At 33.0% G+C, this 25,858-nt stretch overlaps 1 protein-coding gene across 6 annotated transcripts; it reads right to left on the bottom strand.

Moving 5' to 3' along the window:
- Positions 1 to 1,277: 1,277 nt before the first annotated feature.
- Positions 1,278 to 25,344, bottom strand: LOC126815559 (cyclin-J). 6 transcript variants are annotated; one of them, XM_050541268.2, is made up of 7 exons: positions 24,908 to 25,344; positions 20,073 to 20,266; positions 6,306 to 6,687; positions 5,751 to 6,056; positions 4,534 to 4,693; positions 3,355 to 3,571; positions 1,278 to 2,939 (listed from the first exon to the last, which is right to left on the bottom strand). In XM_050541268.2, the coding sequence occupies exons 3-6, from the start codon at positions 6,580 to 6,582 to the stop codon at positions 3,388 to 3,390; spliced, it is 927 nt and encodes a 308-aa protein (XP_050397225.1). In that variant the 5' UTR covers positions 6,583 to 6,687; positions 20,073 to 20,266; positions 24,908 to 25,344; the 3' UTR covers positions 1,278 to 2,939; positions 3,355 to 3,387. The 6 variants fall into 6 exon arrangements, with proteins under 6 accessions (XP_050397225.1, XP_050397228.1, XP_050397227.1 ...); XM_050541271.2 differs by having other exon boundaries at positions 25,062 to 25,344; XM_050541270.2 differs by lacking the exons at positions 20,073 to 20,266; positions 24,908 to 25,344 and adding an exon at positions 15,210 to 15,409.
- Between the last annotated feature and the right edge of the window lie 514 nt (positions 25,345 to 25,858).

Here is a 25,858-nt window from a genome sequence, read left to right as displayed (position 1 = left end):
GAGAATTAACCGTGTGCAAAAATAATATCATGTTCCCCGAATAAACGATACCGCTAATACCGTTTTATTACCTGGTCATATATTTTCTATAGCAATGGTCTATGTACAGACTACGTGATAGCAGGCAATAACACCATCTTAATATTATTTATGACATGGAACTGGCGTCAATAAATTAAGTTGAGATTACTTCAATAGACGTACTGCATGTCGGATAAACCTATAAAATAACAGTAACATATGCCACAATCATGACTTTCATGCATATTGTAAACCTGAAGGAAAAAGGCAATCATGTAGGTCTATACAGCTTATATGAAATGAAATATATTGGGTTTTAAAGTCGTATGTTCTTGCACCAAAAGTGACGATGAACAATATAATCTAGGCTTTCTTAGCTTCCGTAGCACTGAGGAGTGGGTTCAATGGCATGTATACGGAGGGGTTATAAAGTAGACATATTTTGTTAGGGGGGTGGATGGCCGAATGGTTAGCAGGTGCGCGCTATAACATAAGGCCTGTCATTGAGTCAACTGGTGTGGTTTCGAATCCCCGGTTGTACGTGACAAGGAGTAGGGTCGCCTGACCAACCTCGTGGGTTTTCTCTGGGGCCTCCGGTTTCCTCCCACTGCTAAAGACCCCTACGTGCATGCGAATTATTGAAATAAAATTAAACCATATGTCAGTCCCGAAATGACCTAGTTTGTGTCGAGTGGACGAGTGGACGTTAAACCCCATTTCTCTCTCTCTCTCTCTCTCATATTCTGGGCCTATAATATAACAACACTCCTGGACATTCCTTGGAGCCTCAACCAACATCCTGAAGGGGTTGACTGTCTCGATATGTAACAGCTGTAGGTTAAATGAACCTGCAGTAGAATTCCCCTTATGGACGTCTATTTTTTCCCCCGATCTTTATTTTTCACCAAAAACTGACAAAATTCTAGACCAAACCACACACAACAACGGGCATGCTACAATGGAGAAAAACAAATTTATCTCTACATAAAATATCTGTTATTAGAACAATTAGAAGTATGCAAAGCGCAGTTGTTTCCCCTTAAACGTGTTACCCACAAGATGAGGGACAAATACTGGTTCTGTGTTTAAATCTTTTAGAAACAGTCATTTAGTCGAGTGCAATAATCTGAGTTTTTACGATATTTACTGGAAGAAATACAAACTTTCAGATGATCGCTTTGGATTATGTCCCAGAGACTGGTCGTAAAGAACTATTTTTAATAACAAGAACATGATAGAACAATAAAATTGAATAGTTCAATAGTAACTTTATTCTTTATTCATAATTACTGTTTTTGTATTTTTTTCTGATTTTGAATTGATGAACTATACAATATTTACAAGTTAAATTCAAATTTTCTAAAACCATAGACAATAAACTATATACAAATTATCTAGGAGTATAACAAAAACTAAAATATATTATGGACAGAAACAGCGAAGCTAAAAGATTAACAACATCAATTCAAGAGAAAAACTTTTAAAAAAATGAAAGAACAGTGGCAAGTATTAGGACTAATATCATACTGGAATATTTAAAGTACATCGGGAGGTATATAACATGTGACTATCTCATAAAGAGTTCAAAGAATTAAAGCAGAAACATTTAATTTGTAGATAATTTTCAGAAATGTGACTCATGAATCTCTAAATATTGATTTAATTTTAACAAATGTTAGACTAGAGTAAAATATATCATTGGTGTAAACACACTTTAAATACACTGAAATTACTATTTTAGTAAAACTATACATTTATTGACAACAGCTTCCTATAATATCTCCAAACATCAATAATTCCTTCTAATAGCCATCTTTGCAGAATTAAAATTGTTTTTCTTAGTCCACAGATATTTTTTTCAATCATGCAGATATGGATTCCAATAATCAAAATAATTCAAACATTACATTAACTCAAAATAGAGAGAGAAATGGGGTTTAATGCCCACTCGACACAAACTAGGTCATTTTGGGACTAACATATGGTTCAATTTTATTTCAATAATTCGCTTGCACGTAGGGGTCTTTAGCAGTGGGAGGAAACCCACAAGGTTGGACAGGTGACCCTACTACTTGTCAATGACAGACCTTATGATACAGCGTGCATGTGCTAACCATTCTACGATCACCCCCACCAACTCAAAATAACTCTCAATATTTATGTTATAAAATATATAAGAATACAATTTATTTTTAACGGCTTCAATTTAAAACTTGAACATAAACATTGACTTATTATACTTTCATCATACATGGCTTTCAAATATACATTTACTCTTTTAAACAAATGTGCAAATAAAGTTATTTATATCTATGTGTAAACAATGACTAATGGATATAATACATTTATTATTCTAAGGTATTAGTAGTATATAGTGCCAAAAATTTCAATAATTAGTGTCAATCAACTAGTACTACACATGCTTTTAGTGATCTACAAGGTAACTTAATATTATTATGACTGAACATGTAATCAAGTGGGACTCTCAATAACTAATCCCACTATCCAACTAATCTAATCTAAAGTTTTTATATGAAGTATATTACAGATTTTGTTTCCAATCTGGTATTCACACTTTTCTCAATAGCTGAATTTGTTTTTTGAAAAGATATTGTACAGTACTTCAATATATTATATAGAGAGCAAAAAAACGGTTTTATTGGGCTACAAAAATATATTTTACTTTACCAAATTGAAAACAAATTTTTCAATAAATACTCTAATGACTGAACACATTAAACTTGAATAAACTGAACACATAAAGAAAGATTAACTATGAACATTAAATGAACAGTATATAACATCAGATAATGTTTGGATGAACTTGTAAATATGTTGTTATATCACAGACAATAGGTGTCAGTTTCACTGGTACCACTCACTCACAATAAATACATCACACTTCTTTCATTCACAACCTACAAAAAACAATAGAAATAACAATTAAAAATACATTTGAATAAAAGAGCTACACTGTGCTTTAATGTCATTAGAAATTTGGAAAATTAATATAGCTGAGAGCTAATGTACTGTTTGAAGCTATTATTAGGGCAATAAGTCTATGGAAGGCAGAATAATTTGTTACTATTTATCAGCCTTTACGCATTCATATTCATAGTATGTTTGAATATGTAAATTAATTTAGTTATTCTAACATCTGAAGCTCTGGTACTTGCTAAGAAATATGTTTCCAGTAATCTTAATTTATTTTTAAATCCATGGTTATATATTTAGGAGCTCAACTGTTAAAAAATATTAATTAAATTGAAGAAAATTACTTCTAGATACAGTTTTGGTTCAACTGTAAACTAAATAGACAATATAAATAATTACCTGTACACTATTTAAAGTAAATGGGGTCTATTATCACCGGAGCAACTGATGTGAGATAAGAGCTGGAGCACCTGCTAACACCACTGAATTCCTGTGATTAGTATAGTCTATAAAGGCACCTTGATATGGTAAACACGGTGTACATGGAATACTGGATGTAAAAGGAACAACTTGACTAGTTTGAGCTACTTGATTTACTTTATCCATTCTGTGTGTACTGAAATAATATACAGTTTAATATTATTAATTGTTTTTAAATGTTGAGAAAGTTCTGTACCTGAGATGGCTAACCTCCAGCATATGTGGCAAACGTGGAACATTGGATGACTAGAATTAGGAAACAATAAAACAAGGCAGTGGTCTACTCATTATCTTTAGCAATATTTTTTATTTCCTGCCCATCCTTTTTAGCGAATATTATATACTTTTCACATTAATCTGTTTTCAGTTTAAAAATATGTTTAATGAATCAAACTGGGAAAGATAGAATTTTGTTCTGCAATCAAAAGAAAAATGCTAATCATGTCTATTATTATAAACATATTTTTACAATAAGTAGACCAGGATACAAGAGCTGCATGGCACATCTGCATTCATGTGTGAATCAATTGGCGCATTTTATGTAAAAGGTTGGCCACCCCTATTCTATACTATAAACCATTTCCCAACCCTAGCAAAATAACCAAACTCTGTGCACTATATTCTAGACAGACTGAGACTAGATACCCCAATATTTATAATTCTCAGTCACTGCTTTAACGAAATCGAGTTTAGCCCAAAGAAAGATGAAAATATTTTGAAATAAAGAGTTATCTCCCTTCCCTTACACAAAATGATATATTTTTCAAAACGAAATACTGTATTCACTATGATTATTATTATTATTATTATTGTTCGATTTATATAGCGCTTCATTACACGTGAAGTTATGTACTACTGAAGAAATCAATTATATTTCAAACACTATAGAATACAGCAGCTTTAAGAAAAAGTATTTTAGTTCAAACCAATAAAATAAATTATAACCTGTTACATAATTTAATGTAATTGCTCTTCATTGTCATATGAACCTTACAGGTAAAATGCTGGTTTTATTCTTTACCAAGTAATTAACTAAACACAATCTATAATGTTATATAATATTATGGAGATATATCAGAATGAAAGTGTTTTTTATACCTGAGCATTAATTGTAAACAGGGTAATAATTCTTCTAGATAATAATCTGATAATAACATCATATGTTTCGGCCAGGTTGGTGTAAGTAATAGACAGATTCTAGCTGCTGCTATACAAGCTGAAGCTACTAATGATGGCATATAATCACGGAATGTATGATCTGAAACAAACACAATTTTAAAGATATATACACATTTGTAGTGAATAACATCATGAGTCATATATACATTACACATAATCATTATTCTTCTTAACAATGCATTATGTAAGAGTTAAACCAGCCTAGATGAATTCAAATGTCTCATGAATTATCATTTAGACATTTATTCAAATGACAAACCTATAATCAACTCTCTGTTGGCTTAGATATTAAGTGGATTAACCAATGCCTGCCAAGTGAAATAAGAACCATAACTCCTAGACATAATTAACGGAAATTGCTGAAATTCAATCAGCTTCTTCGTTTCACTAATTTAAATTGAATGATGGATATAAATTTCGTACAGATCAGCTATATACAAACACATTTCCATGTAGGCGTATAAAAATCTTGTTGATTATTGTGGCAATGGAACTTGACAATTGAGAATATGAACTATCATTCAGCCAATTATGGCTATTTTTTGTGAACTTCAAACATTCATAACTAAAATTTTCAATATATGCATTTTTCATTTTTGAACTATTATAATGTTAATAATAATAATAATATGTCAATTTCTACAGTGCCATATCTACAAAACGTGCTAATAGCGCATATGAAAACTAAAGTTCATTGGCAATGTTTTTTTGTCAGATTTTGCAATTAATTTTAAACAGATGAGTTTTTAAGCAAGATTTGAAGATTGACAAAGAAGTCACAAAACAAAGTTCAACTGCGAGTGAATTCTAATCTCTCCGCAGCAGCAATAGAAAATAGTCTTGGCCAAAGGTTACAAGTTTCCTCTTTGGTATCAATAGCTGATTGAGATTACAGTAAGAACGTACAGCTTTTTATCTAAATCTTACATAATGTATCTTTGATTACACATTACAAACTTTTGTTTGGCAAAATAGTAAATATATCCTTAAATCGTTTATGAAATAGTTGCAAATGAACTATTGTACAACTGTGCACTTAATTTCATTTATCTCTTTGATCTCTATAATTATGTTGATATGGTTAAAGCCCAGCAGGACATTAATCTGCTAAATTACACTATATTGTCACAGCTTACCTTGTAAAGAGATCTCCATAAAATATTTGGCATGTTTTTCTATGTACTGACACATTATTTGTTTTGATATGATTGGAACACCATTATGTAAATCACCTTCATCAGCAGCAATTGTCAAAAAATAAGGCAAGAAATGAGCAGAAGTCGGCACAGCTAACTGCCATTTATGAAATTTAAGCACTGTTAGTTCCATACTGAGAAATTCATCTGGTGTATAGCCATGTAAAGCTGATGTACAAGTTTTTGGAATGAAGGCATTTAGAGTAGCCTGTCTTGGCACTTTATCACAACTCTCTTCAAATTTTACTGAAATAGAGAAATCATCATATTTAAATCAAATAAATAAGGACAGAACAGTGGATGTACATGTAGGCATAAAGAATAATGAAAATTTAGGTTCTCTCATATATGATGAATCTGGATTTTAAATTTCACAAATTAAAATTTTCAACTGCACAATGGGTGATAATATCCTTGAATATCAACATCAACAGAAAATAATTTAAATCCTAGTTTATGGAATCTTCAAAACACTAAGTAAACTCCAAAACTTACTAGCTAAACGTAAACAAGTCATAGCCAGTAAATAAAGATGGCAATGTTCTACATCCATTTTATCGAGAAAATAATCCAACAGGTACACAGAAAGATGTTGTGCCATGGGGTCAATGTGTAGTTGTTCTACAATCACAGATAACCAGTCCACAAGATGTCGTCTGCTCCATAACTTTAATGACTGGCAGTGAAATTGCGGGATTTCATGTTCTCGTTGTTTAAGGGTGGCGTAGATATCGGCTGCGATGACATTTTTCCACCAGTCGAGTTCAATCATGGTGACAACTGGTACGGTTGTGGCACGTAATATGAACAATAGATGGACACTTTCAACTGATTGAATCTAAACATTGGGTCCAGCTAGCCTCTTCAAACACACAATCTGAAATTAATAAAACAAATTAAGTTATTTTTCTAGTTAATCAATAGAATAAGTTCTCATAAAGAAATATTCCCCCACCCAAAAATAAATCCAATCCAAAACACTTCACACTGACCAACCTTTGTATTACTACTAAATAAAATACCCCAATCAGTATATCTGAGCTGACTGGTACCTGATATACATCCTATAATGGCTGGTCATACATCAGTTAAAATAGCAATAAATAGATAAATCTTTCAATATATATCTAGACAATCATTTTACAACCTTACTGATACACACTATGCCTGCTACAGGCTGCACTCTACCAAGTCTAATGAGAAAAACTTGATTGATCTGAGAACTGACTGAACTTGTTAAATCCCCTGAGAGCAAATGTCACATGATGATGAAGAAAGATTATCTTTTCATAGTTTATGGATTAGATCTGAAGGAGGATTAGAAAAAATTCTTCTCACCAGTGACAACCTACACAACTTTAACTCATATGATGCATCTACCTCCAAATTCAAGTGGCTTAAGACAACTTTGGGTGAGAGATTTGAAGCAGGACTTGACCACACAGTGGACAATGTTATTAATGTTGGTATAAAGTAGAATCACAGATGGGTTAGGCTATTAAAAGTCAATCCATCCTATTTAACCTGTATCACCAGCTGATATCTGCTCATGTGGAAATCTTACTACACCAAAGAGGAAGAGTGCTTGGGTTGGCTTATTGTTTATAGAAAACCCTAAACAAAGCTCTAACAAAACACAGCCTCATAAATTAAACATTACACTTGCAGAATCAGTTCTCATTTACAAATGCCTGCCTATTGACATTTAGACCAGATAAAAGATAAAATTAATTCTTGATGATTTCAATGGCATACATTAAATCATTTAACCTGAATAAAACATGTACTCTTTACTTCAGTAATAAAATTTAAAATTCAGTTGCTGTTGTCTTCTTTTTCCTTAAAAAAACAGTGAATACTTTATGACCTGAATACCTGTTTTTTTTTTATTAGAGTAATTTCAGTATTAATCCTTTATGTCAACAAGCCATAAACTATTTGAATACATTTTAAGGAATACCTTTATTTCAAATTCAAATTATTTTTCATCTACTATTTTCTTAAAATAAAAAAGTAAGACTTTGTATTATTCTAATTTTATCATAAATAAACACAAGTGGCATGTCAGCTTTCAAGAATTGATTATTTTAAAGATCTGTAAGACTGCATAAGTATTTAAATGTTAGAAAAGCTGTATAATTCTTTATTTTTAGTGAACATCGCCAAATACGTCTGAATTTACATATTTTATGAAAGCCTAAGTTTAGATAAAAATAATAAGAATCTCATGAGTTATTTCTCTAGCTATATTAGTTTATTTTGTGCCAAGTTATGAAGTCCAAAGGATCAACTTATTATCCTGTCAAAATGAAAATTAAGCCCAAGGGGTGCCTTTTCAATAACCCACTTCCACTTCTTGAGTCACATGTAACCAACATGTGATTAGATCTTGATTTGATTCGAATGGACACAATGCAAACTTTCATACGGAAATTTGTTTAAAAAAATGAACCCGAAACAAAGTTTAATATGATGGCTGGTTTAACAATGGATGCAAATCAATTTAATATAAAAGTTGCTATAAATAAATGATATAATTCAAAGTAATATAAAACTTGCTGTAAGTAATGGATGTAAATCAATGTAGATTTTGTTTTTAAATTAATTATTCTACAAAAAAAAAAATCAGAAATAAAATACTGTTTCAAAAATAACATATCCTTGAAGACCAGTTGCAGGGTCATTAACAATGACCCTTTTCTACCAAAGTAATTTATGTGAAAGATGATCACAAATAGATTTTGCAGGTCTTCTGGTTCAGTAATTTGTGATTGGCATGTTGGAATATGAAAAATTTCAATGGTCTGAGACAGGCTGTAATCAGGAACAGTTGTCAGACTGACAGATATTTAACACCCACCATGTCCAAGTCATAAAACCATCTCAGTAAATATCTCTGGGCAACAGATTGACATCACACATACATCCTTTTAAAAACTGACCTTCAAATACATACTTTATAGGTCAACATATGTTGGTCATCTTATTAAATATGCTATCTATTTCTTTATGTAGTAGAAAGGCTGTTTCTAAAGCATATTTCAATAGTTTTAATATCAACAAATTGTACTTTTTCAATTACCAGTAATATCTATTCAATTTAAAACAATGATTAAAAAGAGAGATTTCAATCAGGGGAAAAAAAACAACACAGTTCATATGGAAAACCAGTGATTATGTTGTGTTTTTTTTTTTATTGTGGTCAATTGCTAAATGCCACTCAAGGATTAAATTTCAATCAGGTTATAGTTCTTATTTAGAACATATTGTAATAACCCAAAATACAACAGCCTTTTTCGTATATACGACACAAAACTCAATAAGAACATGGCAAAATGATGCCATTTGACAATCTACAGTATACATGTACATTGTACACACCTACCAGAATTTATTCCCAACTCATATAAGTCACTGCACTAAATCCTTCCACTAGCTGAACTTTTAATTAGAAATAATTACCATCAAACTACAAATTCACAATCTCCACAAAGCAATCTTTACCATCAGATTCTGGTGTTGACAATAAAATGTAAACCATGTAGAAGCTGATTGAAAGCAAGTAGAGAGCTTGTAATAAGAGCTGTACATTCACTGGTCATTAGCATTCATGTAGAGAAAGACACTGTCTGGCTTTCTTCTAGATACATCAAATGTACATTTGTATGTTGGAAGGTAATTTATCTTGAAGTGGCCCCAAGCCTTGGCTGACACAACTCTGGGATTATGTAATCAGATTTGGGGCAGTGTTTGGTATGTAATGGAGCTTGGCTTCCCTAGACTCCCCACAGTTAGAAATAGTTTTCTCACCTAGAACCAATAACTGGGTAATAAATTAGAAAAATATATGGTGTCAGATGATCATTATCATCTACTTAACAGTATACATATCAACTTTGTAGTTTACATTATACCAACATAAAAAAAACCTCATTGTTACTGTTAGCCTATTAAGTACTGTAAAACTGGTCAAATAAAATATGCTTTGTTACAAATATCCAGTTTCTATTTTACAACCATTTCCTAAAACTATATATTTGGTATGCGAATATGATTTTTTTCCTTTAAATGTGCATAAACCATTAATTTATCAGTACTAATTAAATATTTGAAATTCTAATTTATAAATTCAACAATCAATGTATGGCTGATGATAGAAAATCGAAAGTATGAAATACCATGTTTTAAAACATATTACTGTTACACATTATTCTGTGTATTTATTATAACAACACAAAATATGTATTACTGAATATGAAATAAAGATATCTCTTGTAAATATATAAGGCACACATTAAAAATTTAATATTGATTACCTATTAAATAATAACCTTTGTAATCAATTCAGCCTATTAACATGATTTTAATTAAATTATAATAAGATGGTAGTAGATAACCTATAAGATACTATATAACACTGGCTACTGTTATATTCACTGATAATATATCTATATAGACCAATATGAATAACAATATGTAATACCATAATAAACAGATCTGTGTACACTACATAAATATATATGAGAAATTTTTCACCCAAAACATTTGTCAATACTGATGAGTCCATCTTGAATGATTTCACCATTACAATATTCTACATCTAATTTGGATATCTTTATAAATTAACTCATTAAGCTGTCCTACATGAAAATGTGGGTGTATAAAAAAAATCATGAATAATAGGCTGACTTGTATGAAAAGATAACAAAATCACCATTACTATTGTGTGAATGTAAACTATTAAAGTAATCATAACATCAGTCACAATTGATTGAATTGAATAATTTGGACCAAAATAGTTTACAATAGAAGTTCTATTGATTATGTGTGGTCTTATTTATCAACTCTATAATTAACCCTTATTCTGACATGCTTAGTCCTTTAATTACCTCAAGTTTTAAAAGCTAAGAAATGTCACTTCAGGAAAAGTGCATGACAAAAAAAAGACACAAAACACTAAACATAAATATAACATAAACGAAACAAACCAATTAAAAGCAAAATAACTATTACCATTTAGTGTATTACTTTCTTTTTCTTCCTAAAAGTGTTTTGTATAAGATATGGGTATATGACTGACCTCTAGAAGAGTTGAATATCATTAATTATTGTAATCTGGACTAGGTTCACGTGTAGGATTAAAGGTCTTAGTTTAGAGAATACTTTCCTAACCAATATAAATAATATGATAGCTGTTATGTAACTATATAAAGCTAACCTTTGTATATTAGAATTTATAGATGTCTGTGTGCAGGGTGTGTATTCCACCCTGGTATTCTATTTATTATGTAATAAGTCTGCCAATGTTACCCAAATTACCAGTATATACAAAACAGCCATAATGTAATTACATTAAATAAGTCACATATTAATCATGCAAATTAAATTGTTTGTTCTGGTGTATTATTATTAAGGAAAATATAATCATTTAATCTAAAACAAGGTCAAATCTTTGAGCAACATTTTAAATTTTGAATAATTTCTTGTGTTCAATATTTTATGAAGAAAAACATGGCAGAATAAAATAATTCAAAACTGATTGATTCCAATATCAGTTTGTCTGATTCGTGAGGTATATAAAGTAATAAGAATTCTATTTTACTTTTTCCACATAAGCCATCCCATTATTTGTATTTGGATGTTCTTAGATTGTAACAATCGAACACAGGAAAATAGTACATATTTATTTTACGTACATCTGATATATTTTGAACCATTTGACTTGTTTACTTTTAAAATCAATAATTTCATTTTTGTAACCCTCATAATGAGGACGTAATCTTTTTTAACCAATAAAATCACTAAAAGTATCTTGGCGATAAATTAATTTTCTTTATGAAGGAACTCCCTGTTTTTGAAACATTATTAACACAGAAATTCAACACAGTGTGCAACAATGAAAATCATAATAAAAATTATAAGATAACAGTTTTTTTCTCAAAGTGATTGTCAGCATCACTCTCAATAGAAGTGTGAGCTATTGTTCTCCTGGAACAAAGGCTTTAGATAAAAATTTGTCAAGCCCCCATTACCATGTTTTTGACTACAGTGTACCCTGATGATGTCATAGTTTAGTGGAGAGATTTACCTCTCCAGTTAATTCAGGGGTTACATCATTTCTACAGCTTATAAAATGATTACTGTTCAAGCTTAATGATGGTCACCATACAAAATTACATAACAAATTATACATTGGCACACAATACTTGCTATAAAACTATAATGTTCCCTATACTTGGCCTGGGGTTTAAATAAAATATTTTGAAATGACAAATAGATAAAATATGACATTTAAAAATCCTTTCTTTGATAACATCAATTATATCTGTCAATATATAAATGTATAGCACAGCTACATCATAATCCATTTAATAATATATGCACAGTCATCTCAAAATGATGCAAAGATAAGATATAAAGTTATGTTCCCCCAAGATTAATTAATTTGAATTCTAAAACTCATTTTAATCTGAATATCTGTGTCTAACAAATCTTAAAACTGAGGTCAAAAAAACATTCCCACCTTGAATGTCCAAAACATGAAAATCTTCGAAAAAACATAAAATATCCAACCCTTTCAAACTATCAACTTCCTATATCTTTCAATATTCTATTTAATTCTTCAAATATATCTAATCATGTTTGCCGTTTTGTTTTCAGAGCATTTACATCAAGAGAAATCAGTTGTACAGTTACCATTAGATATTCCCAACTGTGTATGTGATTATGAATATATTCTCTTCTTTTTTGTCTGATTATATGCATGTTGATTGCACCAAAGTGTTGAATACTTGTGTATGCTAATAAATAATTTTGCATATGTATGCTGTCCTGGCAGGAGGTTTGGATACAACAAAATCTAAGAAAATCTGTACATATTTATACTATATTTCCATGTAAACATTTATATAATATTTCCATGTAAACATTTATATAATATTTCCATGTAAACATTCATATAATATTTTCATGTAAACATTCATATAATATTTCATACGTACATTCTAAAATTCTATCTGTGTGAGGAGAGAAATGGGGTTTAACATCCACTCAACACAAACCAGGTCATTTTGGGACTAACATGGTTCAAACTAATTTCAATAATCCATTTGCACGAGGGGTCTTTAGCAGTGGGAGGAAACCAGAGGACCCGAAGATCCACTAGGTTGGACAGGCGACCCTACTCCTTACCATGTACAAGTGGGGAATGAAAACCACGCCACATGACTCAATGACACATTTATCAGACCTTAACCATTCACCCCCCCACCCCCCTACTTCTATCTGTATTCTCATTAATAATATATTAATAAATAATAATATACTGTATTTAGATATTATCTTTTGTCATGTATGCTGTCCTAAATGTTAGCCTAATAAACAGGTCAAAATTGGTCTGAACTGATATTTCAATTCAGGATGTGTGATGTTCTAATCACTTCAATTTATGATTCGAAAGATCAAACAGAAGTTTTCTAGAAGTTTTCTGCTTAAACTGTCGACCACAGAATTGATCGCAAAAATGGCTTATTCAGATTTCAAATTTTAACATAACAGTTCAATCAAATGGATCATAATTTATATTTGACCAGTTTGTGTAATTTAAAGTTCAGATAGACCAATTCAGATATTTAGAACATTGGAATTAGGGAATAAAAATGGCGCATGTCTTCACACCCATCTGTGCTAGAAAAACTGACATTTAGTGACAGCTTAATTAAATTTTAACCCTGACCTGTAAACTTAATCATGTTTCAAGTCACTTTCAACTTCTCTAAACAAAAGTTTTCTCAATTTAAGAAAAAACACTTCTTACGGTCTCTGAATCTTCAAAAGTAAAAGTTACTTACACCAATGAAAAATTTATTTCATAAAATCTGTGTGGCAAACTTTAGGGATAACAATTTCAAACTGAACTCTCATGGTAAAGTCATTCATTAAACATTAATTACAGCTTTCTCAATTCTTTCACATTTAAACTGCAGTAATGTTCTTTTTGCGAGGTCAATAGAGCATAAAAAAATGTATAGAGTATTTAAGAAAAATATTCAGTTCATAGTCATCTACCAAATTACCATGGAAACCATTGCCCCCTAAAGGCAATCTGAGTCCAACTCAATCTCAATAATCTAAATTATGTACAAGTATTCAATAATTCATTCATATCTCTTGTAACAAAAAGCCTAAACATCCTGCCATCATAGCAATTCATTCGATCATTGACAAAAGAATATTTTTATTTTCAAATCATTTCTTTTTCTTCTCAGTGGAAAGATCAATTATTTGTTCTGCTATTCTTTGAGTGATAAAAAGAAATCAAATTACAATTTAATAAAAAAGGAACATCTTGAAGTGTCCAATAATGATGATTACTTAAAGGAGCTAAATCGCTAATATTTGGGACCTAGAAATTGACACAAATTGGTCGCAACACATACAATAATCTAATATGAATGTATATAAATTGATTTACATCAATCGTTTCTGTTTTTACTGTAATTTCTAATCAGTTAGGTTCGGCGAAATATACCAGTATTCTCAATCAAATTTCAATCTCTAGTGTCTGGTTATTCCAGTCCAAACCGATAGTATTTATTGGGCATGCTCTCCAGATAAGAATATAGCGTCACTGTTTGACATAACTTGTGGAATATGCCTATTCTCATTTTTCGAGTCCCTTATTACAAATAGGGCTGAAACCCATTATGGTACACAATTCGCGTAACAATTGTAAAATGTTTATTTTGTCTTTAAACATTGGAAATCAGATCTTACCATTAAGATCACAACATCAATGTTGATTTAAACCGACAAATAAATCGTGTTTTCAATGTCGAAGATTTTGGATGATTCTGAGTTAGAGATTTAGCTACTTTAAATTCAACTAAATCTAACAAGTATCAATACAAGTTACTACCTTACTTAATTTTCTCAAAAAAGAAACTTAATTTACAAAATCTCACATACAAGAATAAAGGTTAAATTCGTACAGTTTAAGACAATGTGATGGTAATATGAGTTGGAAATGAAATGATCTGCTGCATCAAACAGGCTAATGAAGACATACGTGCATGCAGTAAGCTATGAGGGAAACTTTGCCCAGATATCCTGATGAACAGTGTGATTGATCCCCGGACCTCCTGGTTAGTGACCCAGCTTCTTAAGGCAATGTGATACCACAAATTTTAAGTCATTGTTATAAAATATGAACAGTGGTTATCTGTATGCATTTAAAATTTTAAGTTCCACAGATAGCTCCAATGTTGAGAATTTTGCATGCTGTGATTTGCAATCATTAACATGACCAGAGCTATAAATATTAATCTATATCCCATATTTATCCCAATAAAGCAATAGACTGCATAGCTAATTAATAAATAAATAACAATGTCAACTTACAGTGTATACTATGTAAACATTCAAAATACTCATTTGCATTTGCAGAACTTGAACATGCAGCTATTAATATCCAAGCAAAGATCAGACTGGTATGAGAAAAAAAACCCCAGTAAACCATCAAACCAGTGGTAAAGATACAAACTATTAGAGTAGAATGGTTTTAAGAGTAACAACAGTTTATCATTGTTAACAGTAGACTAGATTGTTGTCCAAATTCACAAGGCCATTATCACTGGTTTAAAGCCCACTCACTAGAAATGAAGCAATATAATACCTGTAAGGTCAAAACAAATAAACTCATTGTTTCCTACTTGATACAACAAGCCTTTAATACAAACACAACCAGTCTCTAAAACAAGTGAGAAACCACTTAGTGACTGTAATATCTGACATGTAGCCAAGTAAAAATTCAAGATCCAGGTATTACAAATCATTGACAATCTTATGTACTATAATTGTAAGAACACATTATTTTAAAATAAATAAAATAATTCTGTTAATCTCTTCAGTACATAAAACAAACAAAAAACATAAATGTTTCCATGACACATTTTTTACTGATAACTCAAAACAAATAATTCTGTAGAAGTCCTGTCTTAATTAGCCCAGTTCGGAGCAGAACAGTAGGACGTTAAACCCCATTTCATTTCATTTCATTTCTGTAGAAGTCTATGGCATAACTCCAGCTCCTTTTTTTTAATTTGTCAGAAAGTGCTTTAACCAATGTTTGTTAACTTTCAGTGTGTTCTGCAGATGATATAAACAATATATGATTGAAAGAAGCCAGCACCACCTATAAGCTAAAAATCTTTTGAATGAAGTGCCTCTTTTTAAGGGAGTCGTGATGGATCAGGGAGTAGGATGATGGCTTGCTAACCTAGAGGTCCCGTATTCGATCCGTGATGGTTCCTTTGTCAGTGGTGAAGAACGGGGTGCCTGGCAAGGCACAGGATATAGTCATTTGGATGGAATAAAAAACAAGGTCCCGTGTAGACATTGGCATGCACATTAATGAACCCTTGACAGTTGTAATTTGATAAAAGCGTTGGCTGTAGTGCCCCTATGTGGGCAAAATTTCCCTTACAGCACACTACATGGCGGATGTCCGTTTTCATTAGCCTAGCCTGAGCAGAAAGGTAGAAGTTAAACCCCAATTCATTTCGCAATTTTTTAATTTGACTGAATCTATCCTGGGAGATGTAAAAAAAAAAAATTAGATACATGTATTGTCCAAAAGATGCAATAACAATAACTAATTACAATGTTTTCCCACATCTAATATTTCACAGATAACTTTTCTAAGTTGGCCTAATCTATCTGCATGCATGTTACCTGCTGCAGATTAGTACATGACAGGTGGTAATATAATCTGACCAAAATGAGTGACCACAACTACCAGCCTACCATTATCATAGCTTAATGGCATGGTGGCATCTTGCCATGATAATAACTGATGAGGAGAGATTCTCTCTCATCATAAAGACAGTGAAACATTATAACAGATCTAATAACTTGAGAAATGAATGCCAATATGACATGATAAATATATGATGAGAAATAAATTCAGAAAATACCAATTACAGAGTCATGAAACCCATTTTATATTTTAACTAGCTTAGTTACTCACACAGGGTTGTGCGTCCTACATAGTTTTGATTTTCCATTAAGAATTCGTCAGAAAAATAAAGAGTTTTCCAGAAGTATATAGCTTAGTCTATAAAAGTATGGTTCTAGAATGTTTCCATAACAACACAATCATTATTGTTATTAGCAATTTCATCATTAAATACTGCATAAAATACAAAACAAACACCATTAAATTTCTTGTTAAAAAAACCTGGTACAAAGATTGTATTTTAAACTTTCTTTAATCATAGAAAATCATCTAAGCACAGACACTGATCAAAGAAGTTACAGTATACAGGGGAGGGGGGGGGGGGCACTGATACTTTTGCCCTGGGGTGCCACATAGGCTAGTGAGGGCCCTGGTTAATAATCCTAGAAATTCAAATTTTATCTACAAACAGAGTGTCTTGCTCTCATCTAAACTCGCCTGACTTAAGACATAACCTAAGTTAAAATACAGAAAACCTGAATTTAACAATGTTTGCAGACTTTAATGCTTTTCTTCTTTAAAGACAAATAAATCCTCATTCATATATATTATTATTAACAAATGTGTAACTTATTCTATATTAAAATATTGTTTCATACAAAAATTATGACACAACTGATATCTGATAATGATAAAAACTATTTTATTCACTACACTGGCCATCAATCTAAAAATTTGCAGCAAATATCTACCTTTTATAAAATGCTTAGTTTGTTCTCCAATTTCATTTAAAATTTTTCTCCAACTTAAGATACCATGCAAACTATTATAAACTTATTATGAAACTAAGTCTTCAATAACTTTTTCTAATCAAAGATTAATCACAATTATGTGTCCATAAAATTACATGATAAGCCAAAATTTAGGTAATGGGTTAACTTTATTTACCTTTAATTTACATCAGCAAGAACTGACACGCAATAAATAGTCTCCTTTAATTGATAACATAGACTGTGATTTTTATTTATTACCCTGAACAGATTTCCTATCTAAACAAATACTACAATATGGTATCAATGAAATCCTCCATTTCTTGTAAATGAGAAAGTTAAAATTTCAATATTTTTCTTTAGAGGCATGAAAACTTTCAAGAAAATAAATGTTATTAATTAAACATACACTATGCAAGAGCTATATCTGCCAATTGCAGGTCTTTCTTCTTATTATTAATTAGACATTAATTAACTTATCCAGACCATAATCAACTCTCGATGTCATCGCTAGCCTGCAATATTTACTGGATTATAATCCGATCTGCTGCTCAACGCTCATTCATGATTAAATCCAAAAATGGATAATCGAGACTATGTTTTTTATCGTACCGACTTTAGTAATGATGATCGAGGCTAGGCTTAAAATTCAATCGCTAAATTCTCGGTTTAGAGTGGATCAATTTGACTGAAATTTCCAGCAAATTCCCTTTACATTATCTAGTTTTTAACTATTATAATGAGAACTACCAGCTCTTTATCTAATCTCCCATAATGTATCTTTAACAACATATTCAAAACATTACCTAAAACTCTACTTTATATAAAATCCGACCACTCACTCATTTTCAAGTAAGGTGTTGTTTAGGAGCATGCACTAAAACTATGTGTGACTTTATGTAAGTTAAAATGTGATATAGTGACCCTAGATGCCAATTCTTATTTCATTTTGTTTATTACCATTTGGAGATTAATATAAGCTTTATAGCTTATGTCCTAAACCATATAATTTATTATGTATTGTATATTGTGGGTAATTGTATGTTAAATAAATACTGTTCAAACCAGATGCCTTGTCCCAAACACCTACAAAAGATGTGCTTATCTTGTTGATTTGGTAGACATGATGTAGAGCATGAAACAGATCAAAATTAAATTCAAACCTAAAAATTGCCAAAAAAAGGTTCAAGAATAACATTATAAAAGCTTATAAATTATCAGTTACTTATATTTCATATCTTTCTAAATTGAATGATTCCCAACAATTTAAAATATTGATGCAGAATAAAAATGTAGAAATATTTAAAGCCCGACCCACGAGCACCGTAGGTGCGAGCCACGCGAAAACCACAGGTGAGAGCCCGCGCAGTGGGTCTGGGGGGCCCTCTCCCTAGAAAATTTTGAAAATTGACTCCCTTAGACTCGATTTCTGAGCACTTAAAAAATAGTTTCGGAGATTTGATACACTATTAGTTTTGGCATCTTGTTAAACCATGGATTGGTTAATACCCTGTAAAATCGAGATCAAAACACTGCTGTGGCTGACCCGCAGACAGAAATATACCCATAAAACAATCAGAAAGACGATTTTGTAAACCTACGCACCATGATATAGTATTGGCACATGGGAAAATCCTTGTCAGCGATTTTCAAAACGTACGTATGTTGCCGCCCAGTCTTCAACTTTTGGGCTCAGTAGGCGGCAGTTTGGCTGCCGAGTCACCATATTAAACGAGGCTCTGGGTACAGTAAACTGTTCGTAATTATTTATTTCGTTTGGTAATGAAATGTTGCAGGTTCCAGGGCTTGTCCGCCCCCCCCCCCCCAAAGTTATGACTAATCCACGCCCTTGATAACAGTTATAGAACACAACTAGTTCACAAGTTTTATGAAAAGCCTATATTTGTTACTACTTTTATAACATTGTTTGGGAACATTTTAATTTCAATTATTTGGCAACATATTACCTGTAAATTGATCTTTAAAAAGTATTTAAATCCAATCTTGTAAGAAAGCTTTTGGATTTATACTGAATCCGAGTGACAACAACTTCATCTGATATTGTCATTTGATAATAATTCTTTTTTTTTATATTGACATGTTAACTAACTACATCAGTCCTTCACGTTCAAGATGCGCTTTTGCTCCTGCTCCTCTCGAAGAACCTCGACTTTCCTTCATAAGAGTCATAAAGACACCTGCAAATTAGCTAAATCGCTCTCCTAAATAAATAGTGATATTAATAAACTACTTTCAGTTTTTGTTTATTTTTAAACAGCAAATGTTCAAGCTATTAGTTTCCATGATAATTCTGTATCTACAAATACCATATTCACCAATTATTAAAGAAGAATAAAGCATAAATACAATTTGGTTCTCCTTAATTCAAGAAAATGTATAATTATTCTTACAATATAATTAAGAAGAGGTTTTTTTACGGGAGCTGTTTTCTCATTTTTGAAACTGATGTGACATGTTCTGAATGTAACTTTTATTCACTTTATACTTCATATAGATTTACTATAATCTTTTACCTACCTTAGGAAATATAAATCCTTATGTAGTCCAATCTAGTGTAGGCCTATGTAAAACTATTTTCTGTTTTAATTGTAGCACCATGCAGATACTGTAACTTTGAAAGATCAAAAGCTCAACGTGAGTTTCAGCTCCAAATGGTCAAAAATACTGCTTTTCTATTCACACTTTACTGCATGTGGTCTAACTGTCTAACCCTAAAAAATGACTCCAACTTGTTAGACATAGTACAAGCTAACCCAATTGAATAAATCTTTCATGCAGAAATTGCTCACTGCACCCAATAGGCACTCTATAGTTCAAGCTAGGGCTTTTGTTATAAAAAGTCAAGCTGGGCCAGTTCAAAGACCAATTAACACAAGCAGATTACACTCTTATCTGGTCGAGTGTAATTACAGTCACACAGGCCCTTTGTATGGATTGGTCCCATATCAAAAGGACTTACTTGACAGACCCAAGATAATTCACAATGATGTTGGACAATTGTCATGCCTGAAGACACATACAAGTTGATAAATCATTATTAGAAGTAGTAACCCACAAGATAAAAATAAAATCTTGTGATATAAAATGAAACCAAAGTATAAATACTTAAGAATTTATTAAGGGATGTTAGAAGAAATGATGTTGATGTTAATACATAAAAGACTGACAAAGAAGAAAATCCAAATTACCTTGATAATTCTAAATTTCACCTACATACAATTTCAATGTTAAAACTACATGATGTAGGGGACAGTAGGGGTGATGAATTTCTGTTTGTTCTGGCTTTTTCGCATACAACACCAATGTATACTATTCAAAAAAAGTAGGGGATATTTGATTTTGGGGGCATAATACTAAAATATGCAAATGACTACGAAAAAAGTCACTATAGAACCTAACAGAAGAAACATTTCCAGTTACATGTGACGCCCAAACGCACCAATAGCTACCGCATGGAATGCAGGTGATGCTTGGGATCATCATGGGGGTCCAACCCAAGATTTGCACGACTCTGACTTTGAATGTTACAGTCATTGTGACATTGAATTCCAGGGTGGAAACATCAGTTTCATTGTTTTAGTGACCAGAAAACAAATTTTGATATGCGTCGGCTTACCCAAAATGAAAGGTTACGTGCCCTTGGCATGCTACAGATCGGCACAACACAGGCGGTTGTGGCGCGGACGATGAATGTTTCTCAGTCTGTCATAAGCAGGCTATGGTCCAGATACCGTGATACACAATCTGTACAGGACAGACCACGCTCAGGTCGACCAAGGGCGACAACTCAAGCCCAGGATCGATTTATCCGTACCTTGGCCTTGAGAAATCGTGTCATCACAGCAAATCAGATCAGCGCTCGTCTTCAAACAGACACTGATGTGAGAGTGAGTGGCCAGACGATTCGGAATCGACTGCATAGGGGTCACCTTCGCGCCCGACGTCCTCGCGTGATCCCTTGTTTGAGAGATCATCACATTCAGGCAAGACGTCGTTGGTGTAGGGATCGTCAACACTGGGATAATCGACGCTAGAGCAATGTGATGTTTTCAGATGAGTCAAGGTTCACTGTTGATTTTTTGGACAGACGTAGGAGGGTGTGGAGTCGTCGAAACAAGCGCTTCCAAGACGTTAACGTCATCAGACATGATCGATTTGGGGGTGGTTCTGTTATGGTGTGGGGAGGCATCACTGTTGCTGGAAGAACGGCTTTACATGTTGTTGCAGGGCGTGTTACAGGCCAGTACTACCGGGACAACATCTTGGCAGTCCATGTTGTGCCGTTCGCACGACGTCATGGCCGCCGTTTCATCTTCCAGGATGACAACGCAAGATGTCACAGGGCCAGGATCGTTACAGGTTACCTCCAACAACAGAACATCATCACATTACCTTGGCCAGCACTGAGTCCCGACCTCTCCCCCATCGAGCATGTCTGGGACATGCTTGGACAGAGGTTACGTCAACGTCAACAACGTACTGCCAATGTCCAAGAACTTGCTGCTGCGTTGCAACAGGAATGGGACAATCTGGACCAAAATGACCTTAGACGTCTCATTAGGAGTATGCCACGTCGGATCAATGCTTGTTTGGCAAACAGAGGAGGATTTACCCGTTACTGACATGGTTGTGATGCTGTGGTAACTTTGCTGTTTGACCCCGGGTATCATTTTACCCTTATAATGGTCAGTCTGCGCCTTACTTAGTATAACGATCATTTGGAATAAATCGATGAATGTGAACTTCATTTCATTTTGTCATTTGTTTCTTCGTCAGTTTCATTAGGTGACTTTAATAACACTTAAAAATCAAATATCCCCTACTTTTTTTGAATAGTATATATAAGTGTTGGGATTTAAGATGTAACATATTTGAGACACACAAAAAATAATCTTCTTTATTATAATAAAGACCAGCAGCAGCCAGGCAGGATACGCCCACATTTTGCAAGAGATGGATAAAGAACAAGCTAAAAAAAAATGCTAGTTTTTTAACAATCAGGGGCAATAATCCAGAAAGTTAAGGCCTAAAATCTGCAAATATCAAAAGGGATTGAGATCTTTGGGATATAAAGATAGGTTTTAAGTTTCATCAAAATCTGATAAAAATTGTGACCTCTAGAGGGTCCACAACCTTCGTAGGGGGTGTTGGATAGCCGAATGATTGGCATGTGCGCGCTGTACCATAAAGCCTATCATTGAGTCAACTGGCATGGTTTCGAATCCCCGGTTGTACGTGACAAGGAGTAGGGTCGCTTGTCCAACCTTGTGGGTTTTCTCCAGGTCCTCCTCCCACTGCTAAAGACTCCTACGCGCAAGCGAATTATTGAAATAAAATTAAACCATATGTTAATCCTGAAATGGCCTAGTTTGTGTCGAGTGGACGTTAAACCCCATTTCGATTTTCCCAGATATTCGAATTCAACCTTCACTATGGTGGAATGGTGATGCATTTAAATCGGAAAAAAATTGTGACCTCTAGGGAATCTGCAAGCTAAAAATATTGTTTTTCGAACAATCAGGGGCCATAATCCAGGAAGTGAAGTTAAGTTCAGGTATCCGCGATTGTCAAAAGGAACCAAGACCTTAGTGTGTAATGGTTATATATTCACACGTTTTTCTTAAATCAGATAAAAATTGTGACCTCTACAGGGACCACAAACTAAAAACGTGATTTTTTGTTCAACCAAGGGCCAAAATTCAGGAAGTTACGATCCGTTATATGCACAAATATCAAAAGGAACCAATATCTTTGGGTTATAAACATGTATTTCAAGTTTCATCGAAATCGGATCAAAATTGTGACCTCTAGAGGGTCCACAACCTTGATTTACCAGATGTTTACACTATTTGCGTTCGAGGGGTGGCCATTTTGTCACGAAATTCGAACTCAACAAACATTATGGTGGAACAGTGATATATTCAAAAGTTTTTTTAAATCGGATAATAATTGTGACCTCTAGAGGGACCACAAGCTAAATACATGATTTTTCGTACAATCAGAGGCCATAATTTAGGAAGTTGCGATCCGATAAAGGAACCGAGATCTTTGGGTTATAAACTTGCATTTCAAGTTTCATCAAAATCAGATCAAAATTGTGGCCTCTAGATGGTCCAAAACTTTGATATACCAGATGTTTACACTATTTGCATACGAGGGGCGGTCATTTTGTCTGTCAGTTTTGGTCCGATTTTCATGAAATTCAAACTCAGATAAAATTATGGTGTAAAGGTGATATATTCAAAAGTTTTTTTAAATCGGATAATAATTGTGACCTCAAGAGGGACCACAAGTTAAAAACGCGATTTTTCGTACAATCAGGGGCTATAATTCAGGAAGTTATGGTCTGATATGTGCGAATATCGAATGGAATCAAGATCTGTGGGTTATAAACATACATTTCAAGTTTAAACCAAATCGGATAAAAATTGTGACCTCTACAGTGTTCACAAGCTAAAAACATGATTTTTCGTAAAATCAGGGGTCATGAAAACAAACGGTTGTCATGCAAGATACACCCCCATCTTGCAAAAGATTGGCAGAGAACAAGCAAAAAAGTGAATTTTCGTACAATCAGGGGCCATAATCCATGAAGTTACTGTCCGATACATGCCAATATCCAAAGGAACCGAGATCTTGGGGTGATAAACCTATATTTCAAGTTTCATTGAAATTGGATAAAAATTGTGACCTGTAGAGAGTTCACAAAAATTCTGTTTTGAATTCTGTCTTCATTGCATTCTCAAAATTTCATAAATTTTTAAGTAAATGGGGAAAATTTCAATAGTATTTCTCCATAAGCATAGACCCCAATGAACAACCCCACCAAATTTTAAAGACTTCCATTAGGAATTGTATATTGTTCACAAGCTTTAACACTGTAACAGTCAAAATTTTAAATCATGTTTCTTCCTCATGATACCTCGCACAATTTATTATTATTTTTTTTTACATTGTCTTTGACTTTGAGGAAGAATGAACTTTTGCTGGTTTAAAAACTAGATAGGCCTATAGGCATAACCTTTTGAAAAATTCACTGAATATAGAAACCTGGTTGACTCCTGAGTTTAGACAAAGTTGCTTCCTCATAAGATTCTGATTAGTGATGTTGGGTGCAGTAGCCAACTTTAACTTAGTCTAAAGTATGACTATGAGCTTACTTTTGAGATTCTCCCTAAAACATCATAATGGACAAAAAATTACCAATTGCCATACATGATGGTAATAACAAATAAATTATTCGATTTGAATCCCAGTGTTCGGTGGGTACTAGCTCATAAGCACCCTGTGTTCTTTATATAATAATAAGTAGGCCTATGCCTATCTTATGGCTATAAGTACTATAACTTTACTTGTTTTTTTTATTGTGGCTTTTTTTTTCATAGACCCAGAGAGTCCAATTCGTATTTCGTATCCAATCAGGCAGTACGTAGCCCAGAAGTTTGTGTCATTATATTACCAAGTTTTAAAAACTTGCAACTGAACATGTATGAACTAGGCATATACCTAGTGATTGCCTATCAGTATCAATCACAAAATATGTGACTAAAAATTGGGCATTATCGTGACGTCAGCTTGACTCGAGAGTCCAAATCTTTTAGCCGAAGGCGTAACTTCAGTCGTTCTTAGAAGCCCGAGGCTAAACTATTCTCTGTCTCGCTGTGTCTTTACTTCAAATGTTCTAGATTGAAGGGCTTTTAGTCTGAGAAATACTTCAGTTGTGACTTATAGGCCTATAGGCCTACATATTTAGAACACCGCTGCGCTGAAGATGCACCGAAATAATGACCTTTGTTTTACCCAAACTGATCCGCAGTAAATTTTCGCCCGGCCGCTTCTATCACTGTTGAAGAGGGGTGTAAATAAGGCAAAGTTAGTGAACTTTTGTTCGCGGCCTTTAGGATACACAAATTATTTTTGATATTATTCAAACAATAAACTGAGAATTTTAATATAGATTTGAAGCGAGCGTATCGTAGTACGTGCAACCAAAAAGTCGGGATTCAGCCTAGCCCTAGTCAGCTCTGAACGTATAGTCGGAGGTCTCATTAGCCATGGCATTAGGCTGCACTCGCCCAAACAGTTCATGAGGTTGCCTTTGTTTTTATTTGTAACCCTAGGTCTATCTTTAGACCTAAAATTTTATCTAAATTATTAATTAGACATTAATTAACTTATCCAGACCATAATCAACTCTTGGTGGCATCGCTAGCCTGCGATATTTACTGAATTAGAACCCCGTCTGCTGCTTCTGATTAAATCAAAAAGTGCATAACCGAGACTATGTTTTTTATCGTACCGAC

This window comes from Patella vulgata, chromosome 3, assembly GCF_932274485.2.
Source record: "Patella vulgata chromosome 3, xgPatVulg1.2, whole genome shotgun sequence".
NCBI lineage: Eukaryota > Metazoa > Mollusca > Gastropoda > Patellidae > Patella > Patella vulgata.
This window is presented reverse-complemented; position numbering and strand designations above follow the sequence as displayed.